Source organism: Engystomops pustulosus, chromosome 9 (assembly GCF_040894005.1).
Source record: "Engystomops pustulosus chromosome 9, aEngPut4.maternal, whole genome shotgun sequence".
Classification (NCBI taxonomy): domain Eukaryota; kingdom Metazoa; phylum Chordata; class Amphibia; order Anura; family Leptodactylidae; genus Engystomops; species Engystomops pustulosus.
This window is the reverse complement of record NC_092419.1, coordinates 7925354-7945221: the sequence shown is the minus strand read 5'-3', so window position 1 is coordinate 7945221 and position 19868 is coordinate 7925354. Positions and strand designations below refer to the sequence as shown.

The 19868-nt window shown below is 42.8% G+C and overlaps 1 protein-coding gene across 1 annotated transcript; it reads left to right on the top strand.

Annotated features, from left to right (window-relative positions):
* The first annotated feature begins 386 nt into the window (after positions 1 to 386).
* On the top strand, positions 387 to 19654 carry LOC140077731 (cytochrome P450 2G1-like). The gene is made up of 9 exons (XM_072125165.1): positions 387 to 618; positions 719 to 881; positions 6153 to 6302; positions 8316 to 8476; positions 11732 to 11908; positions 13821 to 13962; positions 14522 to 14709; positions 18040 to 18181; positions 19295 to 19654. The coding sequence occupies exons 1-9, from the start codon at positions 451 to 453 to the stop codon at positions 19474 to 19476; spliced, it is 1473 nt and encodes a 490-aa protein (XP_071981266.1). The 5' UTR covers positions 387 to 450; the 3' UTR covers positions 19477 to 19654.
* The last annotated feature ends 214 nt before the right edge of the window (positions 19655 to 19868 follow it).

Genomic DNA, 19868 nt, shown 5'->3' with positions numbered 1-19868 from the left:
GTCTATGGTGATAATAGAATGGCCTCTCCTTTAGGTGTAGAGGATGCCCACTGTCTATGGTGGTGGTAGAATCACCTCTTTTCTAGGCATAGCGGCTGCCCCCTTGCCCTAGCTAACTAGTACTGGAGTTTAGAATGACGTGTATGAGGTTGAATACATTAAACTGTTTCTCTTCTCCTATAATCTACTAGTCATAAAAATTCAACAAGACACTTGAGCATCTGTTCCTGTCATCAACTAATGTAATGATTGCAGAACATTTCTAGAATCGATATATTGTACATTAAATCTCTGACAATACAAATAAAAATCGAGCAAAAAAATGGGACCTGAAGAGTTAAACTAAGCTCCGGTGGACTCATGACCGAGTCTCCTCCTCCCCCTAATGTAGATACAGGGTTTTATTTTATTTGGAGAAGATCTATTCACGTCTCTGTGCCGGGAGCAGACATGGATATCACATGGATGGGGATCCTGATCCTCTTATTCCTCTTCATCTACTCAACTTGGGAGAACTTTTACAGAAAGCGTAACCTTCCCCCTGGTCCTACCCCGCTGCCTCTCATAGGAACATTGCTGCATATAACAAGGGGAAGGCTGGTGGAGTCTCTCATGAAGGTCAGTCACCTCCATTACTCGTTGCGTCAGAAGATAAACATATGAATGTGGGTTTTACCTCTATAGTTTGAGGAATCACGTGGATCACCTGTTTTTTTAGCTTTGGGATCAGTATGGGTCAGTATATACCTTATACTTTGGCTCACGACCAGTGGTTGTACTCTGTGGATATGAAGCGGTGAAGGAAGCTCTTATTGATCGGGGTGAAGAATTTGGTGCCCGGGGCCCCGTACCTGTACTGGAGAAGTTTACCCAGGGTTACGGTAAGAGAAACATGTTTCATCATATATAAACTTCTCAAGAGAACATTCAAGAATAATCTTAATAACATTTTTAGCTTTATATCTCTGGATTCATAGCCAAGATGATTCTGTAGGAGGACTTTATTTTGTGATAATCTATCTATCTCATAGCTATCTATCTCATATCTATCTCCTATCTATCTATCTATCTATCTATCTATCTATCTATCTCCTATCCATCTATCTATCTATCTATCTATCTATCTATCTATCTATCTCCTATCTATCTATCTATCTATCTATCTATCTATCTATCTATCTCCTATCTATCTCCTATCTATCTATCTATCTATCTTCTATCTATCTATCTCCTATCTATCTATCTATCTATCTATCTATCTATCTATCTATCTATCTCCTATCTATCTATCTCCTATCTATCTATCTATCTATCTATCTCATATCTATCTATCTCATATCTATCTATCTATCTGTCTATCTATCTATCCATCTCATATCTATCTCATATCTATCTATCTATCTCATATCTATCTCATATCTATCTATCTCCTATCTATCTATCTATCTATCTATCTATCTATCTATCTATCTATCTATCTATCTATCTCATATCTATCTATCTCCTATCTATCTATCTATCTCCTATCTATCTGTCTATCTCCTATCTATCTATCTCCTATATATCTATCTATCTCATATCTATCTATATATCTATCTGTCTATCTATCTATCTATCTATCTATCTATCTATCTATCTATATATCTATCTGTCTATCTATCTATCTATCTATCTCATATCTATCTATCTCATATCTATCTATCTATCTATCTATCTATCTATCTATCTATCTATCTATCTCCTATCTATCTATCTATCTATCTATCTATCTATCTATCTCATATCTATCTCATATCTATCTATCTATCTATCTCATATCTATCTCATATCTATCTATCTCCTATCTATCTATCTATCTATCTATCTATCTATCTATCTCATATCTATCTATCTATCTCATATCTATCTATCTATCTCATATCTATCTATCTATCTATCTATCTATCTATCTCCTATCTATCTCATATCTATCTATCTATCTATCTATCTATCTATCTATCTATCTCCTATCTATCTATCTATCTATCTCATATCTATCTATCTATCTATCTATCTATCTATCTATCTCCTATCTATCTATCTATCTATCTATCTATCTATCTATCTATCTATCTCATATCTATCTATCTATCTATCTCATATCTATCTATCTATCTCCTATCTATCTATCTATCTATCTATCTATCTATCTATCTATCTCATATCTATCTATGAAACGTTGCATGGAATAAAGAGCACAGCTTTTCTTTTTTAGTAACTATTTGTCTGGTGTGCTGCTATGTATCTCCTATCTATCTATGTATCTTTCATCTATCTATAAATAGTCTACTATGGATGATTCAATATTGATGCCGCAGTGGTGGCCAGTAATTTTCCCCACCAAGGTTCCTAGAAATGAAAGTTTTGGCATCACACCTGTAACCCAATCCTACCAACCATATGCCATATTAGTGGTTGCCATGTGCTCTCATGGCAGAAAGATAATACATTCCAGCAGATAAGCTGCCCTGACAAGGGCACACCCTCTATCAGGAACCTAAATAATGGTCCCTAAGTGACCCTACAAGGTGACAGGGAAAACTTACTTCATCTGGCAGCTGCTGGATGGTGGTAACAGGAATACTGAGATAGACCAGTGTTCACACTAGTCTGAAGAAAATTGTCCAGCCAGAACCAAACAAACCTGGGACAGGGGAAGTAGGGTAACACCGGGAGGTACACAAAACTGATGGACAAGCAACAGATACAGACAGACAAGCAGAGTCACTCAGAAAAGGTACAGAATCACATAGCAATACAATGGTCAGTAAGTGAAGAAAACAAGCAGAATAGCAATAACAAAAGAGCAGAAGCACTAGTGCAGAGATCAGACTGAAAAACCAGCACCCCCTGGAGGAACTTGGCAGAATATAAAGGTAGTAATGGACACCGCCCCCAGCACTTACTGGTGCAGCCGTACATCAATTAACCCACAGTTGCAGACAGAATGAGCTCAAACTCACACCCAGCTTTCCCAAGAAAAGATCAGAAATGGAGCTGTCAATCACAGGCAGCTCTGGGTGTGGTTACAAGCACAGAAACCTGAACCTGATCCCAAACCTTTCTGCCAGTGTTCAAATAAAATTGATTGGAAACTCCCATGTACCCCAAAATGGCACTGATAAAAAGTTTTGGACAAACAAATGGAAACCATCCAAAAATGCCACTTATCTCAAGCCAACGACATCAATTCATAACTCAACATTGGAAAAACTAAAAAAGAAAATTGGGGTTTAGTTTTTTTTTTCTTTTCATTGAATTTTTCCAAAACAGTTGACAAATGCATTGGAACATACAAATTTACAGGAGGGATACGCACAAGTGCAAAATATCTACTGTACATATATATATATGGAGAGTCTCCATATGAACAGTATCCCTCAGGACGGCATTACCAGGGATAGGTCGCAGGAATCAATGATAATCAGATGTAAATTCGGAAACAAAAAAGGGTCTGAAGGGGGGAACTCACAATTTCAATCCACCATGTATTTTTGGAATTTCCATAGTTTCTATCACAAAAGATAATAATCTCCTCTAAGCGACAGAGTTGTGATACTTTGTTCACCCAATGGGCTGGTGAGGGGGATTGGGAGGATCGGCGGTTTGGTGGCATCATGGTTTTTGCACCGAGGATCAGTTGTATGTTGAATCGTCTTTGCTATTGAGGAGGTATAAGATTCAAAAGAAGGGTTAAAATGAGAAGGCCAAAAGTGACTGTGACCGGGAACAACAAAGTTGATGGTTGCTGCAATTTCTTTTTGTTATTCATCCGGTCTTGAATAAAGTATTGTCCTCGGAAGTTTGCATGTGCTTCAGCTTTTACTAGCTAAGGAGATATAACACGATGGAGGCTATGGGGGAAATTTTGTAAGACTGGGTTAGTGATTAAACCCCTATTAAAACAACTTGATTTATTTAGTCTGGAAAAGAGACAACTACGAGGGGACATGATTCATTTCCAGATTAGATCTAATCAAAAGACGAGGGGGCACTGTCTCTGTCTGGAGAAATCAAGAGTTAATCACCAGAGGGGACAGGGCTTCTTTACTATGAGAACTGTAAATCTGTGGAATAGCCGAGCTCAGGCGCTGGTCACAGCAGGGGTAGCAGAAAGCTTCAAGAAGGGTCCAGATGCCTTTTTACACCTAAAGAACATTCATGGTTATTTTATATAGAAATGTTTCCCATAAATCCCTTCCTCATCCAATCACTTCCCTTCCTTGGTTGAACTTGATGGACAAGTGTCTTTTTTCAACCGTATAAACTATGATACTATGATACTATCCGGCGGTGCACTCCTTTATCTGGCATAGACTAAATACTGCAGGTGGGGGTGTTCATGCCCCCACCTGCCCACTTCCTGCCCAATCATGCCCCCACCTGCCCGCTTCCCAGCCAATCATGCCCCCACCTGCCTGCTTCCTGCCCAATCATGCCCCCACCTGCCCGCTTCCTGCCCAATCAGGCCCCCACCTGCCCGCTTCCCACCCAATCATGCCCCCACCGCCTTCTTCCCACCCAATCATGCCCCCACCGCCTTCTTCCCATCCAATCACGCCCCCACCTGCCTGCTTCCCACCCAATCACGCTCCCACCTGCCTGCTTCCCACCCAATCACGCCCCCACCTGCCTGCTTCCCATCCAGTCACGCTCCCACCTGCCTGCTTCCCACCCAATCACGCCCCCACCTGCCTGTTTCCCATCCAATCACGCCCCCACCTGCCTGCTTCCCACCCAATCACGCTCCCACCTGCCTGCTTCCCACCCAATCACGCCCCCACCTGCCTGCTTCCCACCCAATCACGCCCCCACCTGCCTGCTTCCCACCTAATCATGCTCCCACCTGCCTGCTTCCCACCCAATCATGGCCCCACCTGCCTGCTTCCCACTCAATAACGCCAAAGTCAGTAACGGGGCTTTTACATGGCTTGTCCACCAAATAACTGAACAGGGGCGCAGCTCGAATGAAATGAGCTATGTCATTTTGTACTGTGTGACTGGTTCCCTTTAACATATTAGTCATAATCTCATTAGTAATTGTTTTTGCACACTGGCCTTACCAGTTATATTTACTACTATGAGCAGCTGATATTCACAGAAAAAGGTTATTTAAGGTTTATCCTAGAGAATGAACACACAAAAACAAAAATCTGGGATCCCGGCCAGTGCGGGGGATAAACACAGCAAATATATCGGAATTCACACACCCTTGTGCTCATCCAGGGAGAGTAAATCTGTCCGTTCCAAGCCTTCAAATCAATCAAGAAGCTTGGGTTCTATATATGTGTGTATATATATATATATATATATGGGAAGATGTATAAATATAAAGATCTATCTACTGTCTGGTTCTGTGGTCAGTGATGCTCCGAGCCTTTGTAGTGTAATACAGTAAAGCAATATTTATTACGCTGCAAATGATAACCAAATCAGGGTTGTTCTGCACATTCATTGACATCTCCATGTCATAAAAATAGACATCAATTTTATCTTAAACCCCTTCATCTGTATATATCCCACTATCTTTATTTCCCTTCTCAAAAATTTTAAGGAAATCAACCATCAAAATCCATCATGATAAACCAGGGAGGGTTTCTCATAGGTACAGACATCATGACTGTGGGAATCTTCTTTTATCCATGGCTTCCTCCCTTCTAACATCAACTTTTAAAATTATGCTAATGAACCTCAGGGGATACTCTAGCCACTCTGTGATCTGGCTTTACAAGCTGTTACACAGTCTCACCCTTTTCCTGCTTCCTCAGCACTTGTACAGTAAGCACTTACTGCTGTAATTTCAGTACTGAGGGAGCATGGGGGAAGGGGAAACTAGGGAATCACGCATGGACTAGCGTAGCCCTTCAGTCTCATTAGCATGATTGTAAAAGTTGATTCTAGAAGACAGGAGGCCATAAATAAGAAATATACAGTAAGAAGATTCCCACAGTCCCGGTGCCTGGATCTATAAGTAAGTGACCCTGGTTTATTCTGGTTGATTTTGATGGTAAATTTCCTTTAAGCAATTTACAAATTATTGGAAAAATAAGATTAGGAAAACCATCTTCATCCATCATTTAAGAGAAATCCTACTCTTGTATGTTCTCCGACAGGAATCAGCCTTAGCAACGGTCAGAGATGGAAACTTATTCGTACCTTTACTGTGAGAACACTGAAGAGCTTTGGATTTGGAAAGAAAAGTATTGAGTGGAAAATACAGACAGAAGTGCAATGCATTATGGATGAATTTAGGAAATTGAATGGTAAGATTTATAGAGGCATTTACTTACCCGTCAGACGGAGTTCATCCAAAGTAATGCACTCTGCCGCGATTCACTATGATCGTGCACCCAATATCCTGCATATGTCGCTTCCCCGCTCCCCCGCTTCCCCGCTCAGGTCCCCGGAGTTCATCTTCTTCCTGCTGCATGTAAGTGCATTGTCCGTGTATAATGCGCTGTGCGGGGAGTCACTAAGATCCTGCGCCCGATATCCTGCATGTGTCGCTTCCCCGCTCAGGTCCCCGGAGTTCACCTTCTTCTTCCTGGTGCATGTAAGTGCATTGTCCATGTATAATGCGCTGTGCGGGGAGTCACTAAGATCATGCACCCGATATCCTGCATGTGTCGCTTCCCCGCTCAGGTCCCCGGAGTTCACCTTCTTCCTCTGGTGCATGTAAGTGCATTGTCCGTGTATAATGCGATGTGCGGGGAGTCACTAAGATCATGCACCCGATATCCTGCATGTTTCGCTTCCCCGCTCAGGTCCCTGGAGTTCACCTTCTTCTTCCTGGTGCATGTAAATGCATTGTCCATGTATAATGCGCTGTGCGGGAGTCACTAAGATCGTGCGCCCCATATCCTGCATGTGTCGCTTCCCTGCTCAGGTCCCCGGAGTTCATCTTCTTCTTCCTGGTGCATGTAAGTGCATTGTCCGTGTATAATGTGCTGTGCGGGGAGTCACTAAGATCGTGCGCCCGATATCCTGCATGTGTCGCTTCCCCGCTCAGGTCCCCAGAGTTCACCTTATTCTTCCTGGTCATGTAAGTGCATTGTCCATGTATAATGCGCTGTGCGGGGAGTCACTAAGATCGTGCGCCCGATATCCTGCATGTGTCACTTCCCCGCTCAGGTCCCCCGAGTTCACCTCTCTTCTTAGTGTATGTAAGTACATTGGATTGTGACACAATTTGAAAGTTAAATCCCGCGCTCAGTCTGAATCAGTCGAATAGCCCGACGGCACGCCCCCACAATTTTGCATGGAAGCAGTACAGCTGCGCCAAAATCCAATCGCGTGCAACACAATCCCAGTGCAGACATCTTTTAAATGCCTGTCAAAACTGCACAAATCTCAAAAAATACAGTCTGACAAAAGTACAATCCGCGACCCTTAGTAAATGAGCCCCATAGTGTAACTGAGAAGGGTCTTCTATTCCACCAAAGTTCAAAGCCTAAGAGTTCAACAATGCACATTCTTTTCTCGGACTTTGCACATGTATTTAAAAAGTGTCCGGGCCATAAATGTGCTGCACTATACTATACTACACATTTGTCTGACAGAAATGTGACTCACGCTCCTGGTTCAAAGTGCACCAAAAAAAGTTGGCGCACTCTGTCGAAGCATTGCAGGGGGCGCTAGATTCATGGAGAATGTACAACACAAATCATGCATCAGGCGCCCCATGCACTATACACACACATTGGGGCAGATTTACTTATCTGGTCCCTGCACGATCTCCGAGGTGCGTTGTCCGCCGTAATGCCCATCTGCCACGATTTATGATAATCATGCGCCCGATTTCCTGCATGTGTTGCTTCCCTGATCAGGTCTGCTGGAGTTCACCATCTTCCTACCAGTGTATGTAAGTGCATTGGATGTGGCACAAATTGACTTGTTAAATCCTGCGCGTTGTCCGAATCCGTGGGATCGTCCGTCGGCCTGTCCCCTCATTTGTGACGCGTGAAAGTCAGCGCGATGGCGACACAATCCGATCGTGTGCGATGCAATCCCCAGGGCGATCCCCGAGAACGCCGGAAAACCCAACGGAAATGCGGCCGTGGGACCTTAGTACATAAGTGGGCCCCAGAAAGTTGTGGTCTTTCTGTGCCTAAACCTATTATCCTATCGGGTACAGTACATATGATTCGGACTACTATGAACCTTGTTGCAGCCACTTCTTTCCTAGAGTAGGCCACTCGCTTCTTTCATCGGAACCTTCCTGCCATGAGGCTCCAGCTACACACTGACTTATGAAAAGATTTTGAGTTTACTTTCAGGTCGACCGTTTGATCCCCATAAGAAGCTCATGGATGCGTTTTCCAATGTTCTTTGTTCGGTCATATTTGGAGATCGTTTTGAGTACAAGGATGAGAGATTTATTAAGTTTCTTCGCATTGCTGAAGAGTCTTTCCAACTGTCAAGCTCTACCTGGGGACAGGTAAATATCTCACGTAGTAAAATCTGTCATTAAGAGGACTTAAGAGAACAGAGAAGCACAATGGAGAAAAATCCAACATAACACAACCCCAGAGGTGAGACCCAACCTCTCTGTATATATGGTACTTGGCCATTAGTTACGAGGTTCTACAACATTAACCTACCTGAGGCAGACACTTCTTAAAGGAAATGAAGTCCCAAGGGCTGTAGAATTCTAATGTAACGTAATACCATGGCAGCCGGAGGTCTGACTAAGACCTCAGTGTCTGCAATGTACGGTGGCCTATGAGGCTCAGTCCAAGGCTGGGTCTCATAGGCAAAATGATAGTAAATCACTGGCAGATACATTATATTGCAGTACAGAGGTACTGCAATGTATTGTATAAGGGATCAAGGTATCCCCAGTGTAAGTCCCCTAGTGGGACAGTAAAAAAAGGTTATATAAAGTAAATAAATGAATTAAAAAATGTAAAATAAAACCACATAAACCACCCATTTTCCTATGTATACTGATGTATTAAAAAAAAACCAAAAACACACAATTGGTATTGTCACGCCCATAGAGACCTTGGCCAAGCATCTATTACATTATTATTCCCGTATTGTCCGAGGTATAAAAAAATAAAAAAGTAATAAAAAATTGGAATTATAGTGCTCTCTACCTCCAAAAAAATATGTAATAGAAAGCGATCAAAAAGTCTGATGTGCCACATAATAGCATCAATCTAACCGCTACCTTTTCCCAAAATAAACAAGCCCTAATAACCCTCTTTCGGTTGAGGAATAAAAAAATTTATAGCTCTCAGAATATGGCGACACTTAGTCAAATGCGGTTTCCTGAAAAAGGATTTTTTTATCTTTTTATTTTTTATTCTATTTGCTAAAGTAGTAAAATATAAGAAAACGTACATGATTTGCTTAATCGTACTAACCTACAGGAGAAATGTATCATGTGTATTATACTGTACGGTGACCTGCGTAAAAGTTTTTTTTTTAAAGTAAGTGGCAAAACAGCTTTATTCGGTACGGTTACAGGAAAGAGTTAATAAATTTGAATCATCGCGCTATTTTTCTCATAGAATTTACTTATTGGAAAATACAAATCTTACTGCAAAAAAGAAGCCCTCATATGCCCAGGTTAGATAAAAATAAAAAAAGTTATGGAATTTGAGCAGGAAAATTTTTAAAAGATCTGTGTCCTAAATGTCCTGAAGACCATTTTAGTCCGTGTCCTTAAAGGGGTTATGCCACCATATCAAATTTATGTAACTTACTTCAATACATTTAAAACAGAAATTTCAGCTTTGACATTTATTAAAAAATATGCCTTCTTTTGTCAAAAAATGCTTTTCAAAATCTGAATAGCTCCCCCTACCGGTGTTGTTCCCGTCCTCTCTAACACCTACCCTGGCCGATCATGCGCAGAAAGAATAAAATGCTAAAGACTCTTCTGGGCATGCGCATATCTAAACAGACTCCTCCGCTGGCCCCATCACTCATTTGCATCGTGGAGGAGCCAGAGCTGGATCATCATATAGGCGGCTATCAATCCCAGGCAACCAGAATGTCTTGTATAGCTCTGGATGCTGTACAGAGACAGCGTCCACAGCTTCCTCTGCTGGTCGGACATTAAAAAGCATCATGAGGCTGCTGTGTGTTGCATTCCTGCTGAGCGGCAGCCTGTGAAGTAGAGGGACAGAGCTGCTGCTGCTAGAGCTGAGGTATAGTCCGAGCCAGACAAGGAATAGGTGCTGGGGAGTTGGAGGTGAATAAATGGCACTTCAGGCCAGGGCTGGGGGATGGGGCAGTCATGCAGAGGAAGTATCAGGAGGTGTGTAGAGGGGAGACAGTGCCGGGATCCAGCATCCTGCTCTAGAAACACATTAGCAGCAGCATGACAACACTATCACTCCTATCACACTATCACAGAACTACTACTTTTATTATATGTGTATGGCAACAGAACAGCACTACTACTACTCCTATCCTGTATAAGTGGGCACAGCACAATACTACTACTACTCCTATCCTGTATAACTGGGCACAGCACAGTACTACTACTCCTCCTAACCTGTATATATGGGTACAGTACTACTACTCCTATTCTGTATATATGAGCACAGCACAGTACTACTACTCCTATCCTGTATAAATGGGCACAGCACAGTACTACTACTACTCCTATCCTGTATAACTGGGCACAGCACAGTACTACTCCTCCTATCCTGTATATATGGGCACAGAACAGCACTACTACTACTCCTATCCTGTATATATGGGCACAGAACAGCACTACTACTACTCCTATCCTGTATATATGGGCACAGAACAGCACTACTACTACTCCTATCCTTTATAGGTGGGCACAGCAGAGTACTACTACTACTCCTATCCTGTATATATGGGCACAGAACATCACTACTACTACTCCTATCCTGTATAACTGGGCACAGCACAGTACTACTACTCCTATCCTGTATAACTGGGCACAGCACAGTACTACTACTCCTATCCTGTATAACTGGGCACAGCACAGTACTACTACTCCTATCCTGTGTACATGGGCACAGTACTACTGCTCCTCCTAACCTGTATATATGGGTACAGTACTACTACTCCTATTCTGTATATATGGGCACATCACAGGAATCAGTCATGGATGAGCACACGGTCGCATGCATTACATTTTACTCTGAGACCGTTTTTAGAAAAGAGGCCTATATGAAAGTTTAATTAGGTAAATATATATATATAGTGACAATGAATTAGTAATAGAGAATCGGGGAAACATGACACGGTACACACAGCATTTATAGCAGCATCCTGCTTTGCTGGGACTATTTGAACGCAGCAGGTGTAAGGAGACGCTGAAGTCAGTGATGTAGAACTCTGGGAAGGCCAATAAGAGATAGACAGCTGCATAGCATTATGGGGTTTGTGATAAAACTGCCTTTTAGGCCCCTCCCACATTTACTTCTGTGTGGTACATAATAGAGGCTAAACAAGCCTTGAGAAAACAAATAAAATGTATTTCTCACTCCAGTTAATCATAATGAATAGGTTTTTATGAAATATTTTAACCTCTTTGATATCTTTTTGAAGGAAGTTGAGTCGTGGCATAACCCCTTTAAGGTGTTAGTAGAAACTGAGATGCTTTAGTAAAGGTTTCTGAAGACCAGCTCTAGACTAAAGTTGAAGCCAAGGACTGAAAATCCAGCCGCATTCTAATCACCATTTTGATGTCTGATGTTGGCAGTTGCAGAGCATGCTTCCCTCAGTCATGAACTACGTTCCAGGACCTCACCATAGGCTCATAAGCATCTCAGAAGAGTTGGGTGAATTTATCCATGAGAGGGTGAAGGCCAGTCAGGAGACCCTTGATCCCAGCTCACCCCGACATTTCATCGACAGTTTCCTCATCAAAATGGACGAGGTATTTATCCATAATCTAAAAAAAAATATCCTACAGACTTCTCCGAATGTCAAATAAATAGTTCCAAATTGTAGGGTTTTCCAGAAACTGTGAAGCAGATTTACTTACCCGGTCCATTCGCGATCCAGCGGCGTCTTCTCTGCGGTGGATTCGGGTCCGGCCGGGATTCACTAAGGCAGTTCCTCCGCCATCCACCAGATGTCGCTGCTGCGCTGAAGAGCATTGGAACGCACTGGATAACACCGAGCCGGGCTGAGTGAAGGTAAGTGCAAGCTCCGCGACACATTTTCCGTTTTTAAATGCGGCAGGTTTTCCGAATACGTCGGGTTTTCGTTCGGCCACGCCCCCCGATTTCCGTCGCACGCATGCCAGCGCCGATGTGCCACAATCCGATCGCGTGCGCCAAAATCCCGGGGCAATACAGGGAAAATCGGCGCAAATCGGAAATATTCGGGTAACACGCCGGAAAACCGCGAATCGGGCCCTTAGTAAATGACCCCCTGTGTCTTTTTTTTCCTGTGCCTGGTATTCAATGTCGATTCAAGCTAATATGGGTAAACTGCAAAACCATATACAGCGTATAGATAAGTGGGGCAGTGTTTAAAGAAAAATAAACACGTCAGCTTTTCTATTCCCGATCCCTTTAAAAATTTCCATATTCTATCTTTTACAGCTCGTAGACAAATTGTTGTGTTCTCCATGCCAAACGACCACAATTAAAGTTGCTGTTAACTTGTACTATCATTAATCCCCAAATTATTCCTTACCATAATATTATTTGGTGTAAGAGATTTCGAGTATGACTAACTAGATTTAGGATCTCTAATAAGAGTCTCAGTCCTTAAAGGGTAGATCCATGTGACAGGAGACAACCTTCTTATATCTGCGAGTCAGGGGACCAAGGCAGAATTTAAGGACCAATGAGAACACAATTGTTTTTCCAGAGATTAGTCCATGTTTAGACATGTTGATAGAATTAAAGGATAGCTGTCAGATTATTTGGCGTCTGGCCATAGTCATGAGAATAGGGACATTTTGTGACCCCAATTATTCTATATACTCTCAGCTGATACCACTGCTTTGTATAGGGATAACTTTTAGACTTGGACCTTAAAACCAGATGTTGCCCTTCTGTTGTGGTCTGAACATGACTATGATCTTTTTCGACATTAAATATAGGTGTGGTGCATTGCAAGCACTGGTAATGGTTCTGGGGGTTGGACTGTTATTGTTAGATGTCATAGCACTTTATGAAACATGTTATACTGGACTCCAATAACCAATAAAAAGGGCGTTTAAAGGGCATCTACCACCAGGATGAAGGACTCTATGCATACAGTCTTTCATCCTGGTGGTAGATGTCCTTTAACTAAAAACCCTACAATTTGTTCGACAATGGGGCGAGGCTTATGTGAATGTTCCCTAAGTGGTTGTTTTGTGGATATTCCCAAGGATGGAGATAAAGGGGGTCATTTACTAAGGGCCCGATTCGCGTTTTCCCGACGTGTTACCCGAATATTTCATATTTGCGCCGATTTTCTCTGTATTGCCCTGGGATTTTGGCGCATGTGATCGGATTGTGGCGCATCGGCGCTGGCATGCACACGACGGAAATTGGGGGGCGTGGCCGAACAAAAACCCAACGGATTCGGAAAAACCGCCGCATTTAAAAAAATTGTCGCTCCGCACGCGCTTACCTTCACTCAGCCCGGCTCGGTGTATTCCAGTGCGTTCCGATGCTCTTCAGCACAGCAGCGACATCTGGTGGACGGCGGAGGAACTGCCTTAGTGAATTCCGTCCGGACCCGAATCCACCGCAGAGAAGGCGCCGCTGGATCGCGAATGGGCCGGGTAAGTAAATCTGCCCCAAAATGTCCAGATATTGGTGAATTATACTGTGGTTTCTTAACAGGAAAAGAAAAATCCTAATACTGAGTTCAATTTAAAAAATCTCCTCATGACAACCCACAACCTGTTTGTAGCCGGTATGGAGACAGTCACCAGCACCCTGAGATATGGACTGCTTATCCTACTGAAGTATCCTGAAGTACAAGGTGAGCAAACTTCAGAGTATTAAGTTGAGCACCAAGCGAATGAGAGAGGCTGATATGGGTGCCTGAAAGAGTCAGGGCAATTTGGGACCTGTGGGTGGGTTAGTGTCCCACATTATCCTGAAAGGTCCTCTTTAAAGTTTTTAAAAGAAACAACCCACTAGTGGACTTGCCTTGGTCCCTCGTTACGACCATGATGCTCCTTGACCTGGCTCCTTGATTACTTATGAGGTAGCCCTGCAATGTTCATCTGACATTCGTCCCAATGATTGGTCGTCCTCACAACAGACCCAACCGGAACTGAAAACATGGAGCTGGAGCTAAGTCTGTAATTTTTTTAATGCTCTATCCACGAATTTTCAAGGGAAGCTGGGACATTCCCTGAAGCTCAATGATGTATAGCTAATATTTTGGGGGTTCAAAGTTAGATGTGGACACCCAAGGGCCAATAAATGGAAACTAATATTATATATGTTCTTATGGCACAGGAGGAAGTTCTGTAACCTATTTCCCTTCTGAACCAATAACAACTGAATACTTCACAATGTATCTGTCATTTCAGCTAAAATCCAAAAAGAGATTGACCAAGTGATCGGACGAGACCGGGTTCCCAACTTTGAAGATAGAATGATAATGCATTATACACAGGCAGTGATTCAGGAGGTCCATCGGTTTGGGGATGTCCTCCCTCTGAATCTACCCCATATGGTAACAAAAGATGTGGAGTTCAGAGGATATCAGATTCCCAAGGTATGAACCTCCCTCTAATAAATCAGTTATCCCTTCAGTGTTCTAGTATTACAGGCATTGGATCCACTAGGGGGCGAGAGAGGACAACGAAGGACAGAAAAGTCGTAAATCCCGAAAGACTCTTGATGTACAATTAGTAGACGCCAGTATATCTTCGACATGTCCTTGAGCCTTGAGAATCTCACCTTGTAGCTTAACAACCAGAACGGACACTTATCCCAGATCTATTCTGTAGTATGGTGGGATAAGTGATCGTCCTTACATAACTAAAGTCAGTGGATGTTGAGATACCAGGAAGAACGTTGACCTAAGTAAATCATAACAACTTTCCTCAAGAACATGTTAATATGCAGTGAAAAGGAACCTGTCAGCAGAAATAACCAAATAAACCACTACCATTATGATGTCAAGCAAATTTACACCTTCCAAATCATGTTTCTTTTATAGCTCAGTAAGGCAGCATCATCCAGAAAATCAACTTTAAAGTGAGATGTAAATTGTTTGCATAAAGTCACATAGGTGGAGAGTTTAGCGCTGAAGTTAAAGGACATCTACCACCAGGATGAAGGGTGGTAAACCAAGCACACTGACATACTGGTGTGTGCCCCCTCTGACAGGATCTGCTCTTCTTTAAGCTTCTTGTGCCTTTGTTTTTAAGAACAAAGGTTCGGAAAATTATGCAAATTAACCTGAGGGGCTCAAGGTTCCACTAACACCTATGGAGCTCCGTGCCCCTCAGGCTTATTTTATTACTTTTAAAGCCATTTTTTGTAACAACCAGGGCATAACAAGCTAAAAGAAGAGCAGATCCTGCCTGAGGGGACACACACCAGTATGTCAGTGTGCTTGATTTACATTCCTTTATCCTGGCGGTAGATTTCCTTTAAGCCCTCCCTGCTTGAGAATCTCCCCTCAAGCCGAAATCTCCACCTCCCTGATTTACATCTCACTAGATTTTATGGATGATGCCATCATATTGGCATGAAAAGTCATATGATGTGAAATATGATCTGTATAGTGTTAACTTGCCTCATCTAAGAAACCACTACCAGTGTGTTGTCAATTTCTGCTAACAGGTTCCCTTTAGTACAATGTGTAGGGTATCATGGAGAATGATAGCTAAAGTCACACACAACAATTTTCCTCCAGATATTGGTCGACATTTACTAAGGTGCCTGCGGCGGTTTTCTGTCTGACTTATTTTCATTGCAAACTAACTTCTTGCACATGTATTTAAGAAGTGCCCTCACCACTTTTTTGGCGCGACTGCATTATTCTTCATGCGACACAAATTTCTGCACTGAAGGGGGCGATCCGGTGCGCTCTGTTAAAGGTGCACCAAAAAAAAAGTTGGTACACTCTCGGTCAGAGCAGTGCAGGGGGTGCCAGATTCACGAAGAACGCGCAAATGCTGAATCTGGCGCCCCCTGCACACTACACAGGTAACTGCACATAGCACACACTGCACTGCTTTTAGTAAATGTGGACCATTAACACTTAGGCCTCCATTTATCAAAAATATTGCAAGCTGCGCTATGTGCAGTGTCCTGCGTAGTGCGTAGAGTGCACCAGATTCATGAATCGTGGTGCCCGTTCTTCATAAATCTGGTGCCCCCTGCATTGCTCCAACAGAGTGCACCAGTTTTTTTTAATTCACGTTGTTCATGCTGCAGAATTGTGGGGCCCGCTCTGTCCGTGCACTGGAACACCCCTTTTGGTGCACATTTTTTCTGTCTTGTCGTACACAAAACTGGCGCAAACACTTTATAAATACATGTACAAGCAGTTTCCACCTTCTTTCTGGTGCAACATCAGACAGAAAACTGGCGCAAACACTTTATAAATACATGTACAAGCAGTTTCCATGTTCTTTCTAGTACAAAGTCAGACAGAAAAATTGTGCAAACACTTTACTAAATGTGGGTCTTAGTTTTTTTTTTTTTGACGAATATATCTTCCTTCTTCAAAAACCAAGATTCCAAGGTTTTTGGAAAACCCTAAACACCCCAGATTGAAGTCCTTCATAGCACCGGGTCCGATGGCCCCTTAGTTTTGTGATTGGAGGAGACATTTCATGTTTTCTCAAATGGCATCTGGTTACATTTTTAGCACAAAGCAACGAAATGGAGAACATTAATTAGGGTCATACATTTGTTACAGCGTAGCCCACCCAATGTACTGTTCAGAATTGGAGTCTTGGATGGGCAGATACTTTTTGGGGCTCCTCATGTTGCAGGAGAACTGAAAACTCTACATTGTTCTAGATGTTTCTGCTCCATCGCTTCACCAGTAAAGTTTTTCCTATGACCTTCCCTACACCTATCCAGGTGTAAGCAGTGTCCCCAGCAGGTGGCATCTGGTAACCGAGTAAACTCCTTCTTCATTGAAATCCTAAATGGATTCTATGAGATCTGAGGACGGGGAAACTCCTATAAGTCTTCATTCATGTGGACCACCGGTTTCTGCTACAAATTGGGGGACATTTACTAAGGGCCCGCTTCGCGTTTTCCCGAATATTTCTGATTTGCGCCGATTTTCCCTGAATCGCCCCGGGATTTTGGCGCACGCGATCGGATTGTGGCGCATCGGCGCTGGTATGCACGCAACGGAAATGGGGGGCGTGGCCAAATGAAAACCCGACAAATTTTTTAAAAAACGCCGCATTTTTAAAAAAAAGTGTCACGCGACTCGCTCTTACCTTCACCAGGTATAGGCCGGTGTACTTCAGTGCATTCCGGGGAACTTCAGCGCAGCACCGCCACCTGATGGACATCGGAGGAACTACCTTAGGGAATCCCGGCTGGAACCGAACCCGAATTTGCCCAATGGGGCAGATTTACTTACCCGGTCCATTCGCGATCCAGCGGCGCGTTCTCAGTAGTGGATTCGGGTTCGTCCGGGATTCACTAAGGTAGTTCCTCGGACGTCCACCAGGTGGCGCTGCTGCGCTGAAGTCCGCTGAGGTCCGCTGGAATGCACTGAAGTTCACCGGCCTATTCCTGGTGAAGGTAAGAGCGAGTCCCGCGACACTTTTTTTTTAAAAATGCGGCGGTTTTTCTGAATCCGTCAGGTTTTCGTTCGGCCACGCCCCCCGATTTCCGTCGCGTGCATGCCAGCGCCGATGCGCCAAAATCCACCGGGCAATTCAGGGAAAATCGGCGCAAACCGGAAATATTCGGTTAACACGTCGGGAAAACGCGAATCGGGCCCTTAGTAAATGACCCCCATTGTGTTTTGTTTTTGACAAAATGTTTTTATGCTACAAACTGTTTTTATTTTTGGATGAGAAAATTTAATAACAACAATATCTACCAATTTGTTACTTTTAAGGGCACAGACATCTACCCTCTGCTCTGCACCGTTCATCACGACCCAAAAGAATTTCCTTCTCCGTGGAAGTTTGACCCAAACCGTTTCTTAGATGAGAACGGCCAATTCAAGAAAAATGATGCAGTGATGCCTTTCTCAGCAGGTAGGACCTGACAGCTGAACAATGGAGTCTTCATAAAGCTCCATAAGGGACACAACATAAAGAAGCATCAATTCTTCTCTTCTGGGGCTCTAAATGGAGCCCCCCTTGCCGCTTAAAAAATATACATATTTGTAAACTTATAAATGTTTGTTACAATTGCACCCATTTATACACTCATATACTGTACAGATGCAGCGCTGGGCGGTTCTCTCCATTAAAATCATACTACACATTGGGGCTTAATTACTAAGGGCCCTACGGTCTGCACTTTCGTCGGACATCGCAACGATTTCCGCTTTGCGCTGCTGGGACAGGGATTTAAAAGGGGTTTTTGGCGCACGCGATTGGATTTTGGTGCAATCGGCCCGGCTTTAATGCGATACAAATTTGGGGGCGGGCCATCGGACGATCCGACGGATTCGGACAAACCACGCGATTTAACTTAAAAATTGTGCCGCAAGCAATGCACTTACATGCATCGGGAAGAAGAAGGTGAACTCCGGCGGACCTGATCGCGGAAGCGACACATGCAGGATATCGGGCGCACACAATCTTCATGAATTGCGGCAGAGTTCATCCTCATCGGACAATCCGGAGCGGGGATCACGCAGGGACCAGGTAAGTAAATCTGCCCCATTGAGTTATCATGTCTGGTTAGTGGGTTAAGCCAGTCATGTTATCCAGTGTAGTATATGACACCTTTATACCTTTTTACACTTTTTATACCTCTTTACCCTCTTACACACATTTATACACTCATGTGCACACATATAGAACATATACACATCACATATACACACCATATACCCATACAGCATATACACAGATCACATAAACACACACACATCACATATATGTTATATACAATATGCAGCATAATATAATAGTGCACATCCTTCATTCTTTTGTGTGTCAGGTCGGATGATCGGGCCCCCTGAAACTGCAGGCCCCATAGCAGCTGCTACGGCTTCTACCACATGAAAAAATCACAAATAATAATTGGACAACACATTTGAGCTTTGATCCATGTATCTTTATTATGTGTCTTTATTATGATGGATCTAAAGTAAAGTAAGAAATCATCATTATCCTTATTATTGGTTCTTTTTCCAGGAAAGAGGATCTGTCCGGGGGAGAATCTGGCCCGAATGGAACTTTTCATCTTTCTCACCACCATCCTACAAAATTTCAAGCTGACTTCTCCGACCAAATTTTCAGAGTATGACATTGCTCCGAAACTGGCCGGATTTTTAAATGCCCCCATTGACTATGAGTTGTCATTTATTCCTAGATAGATGGACTCTTCAGTGATTTATAATAACATTTGAGACATTGTCACGGCTGAGAATCAGTTATTACCACCCTCAGCCTATTTTTAGACTTTTTTGTTATTACTTTGTATGTTTCTTCTCTTATATTTATACATATATTGCCTGAATAGATAATTCCATACTCAAGACGTTGTAGACAATGGAACATCAAATATAATAAGTACAATATATATATATATTTTCCAGCAACTTCTCTTTTTAATGGTCTTCATTCACTTGGTCCTAGTTTGCTTTATTTTACTGTTTACCTTAGAAGGATATAAAGCGAAGCCTCTGTGCTCTCATGTAAAAGCTCTGCCATGTTCTTCCTCATCTTCCTTGTGACTTAGTGGCTGGAGAACAACTGGTTTGAGCAG

What these genes read in the sequence shown, in the direction of transcription:
- LOC140077731 (XM_072125165.1), top strand. Translation starts at nt 451, where the DNA reads ATGGATATCACATGGATGGGGATCCTGATCCTCTTATTCCTCTTCATC. An exon ending in TGGTGGAGTCTCTCATGAAG is followed by an intron (nt 619 to 718) that starts GTCAGTCACCTC and finishes CTGTTTTTTTAG; the next exon opens with CTTTGGGATCAGTATGGGTC. An exon ending in GAAGTATCCTGAAGTACAAG is followed by an intron (nt 13,963 to 14,521) that starts GTGAGCAAACTT and finishes CTGTCATTTCAG; the next exon opens with CTAAAATCCAAAAAGAGATT.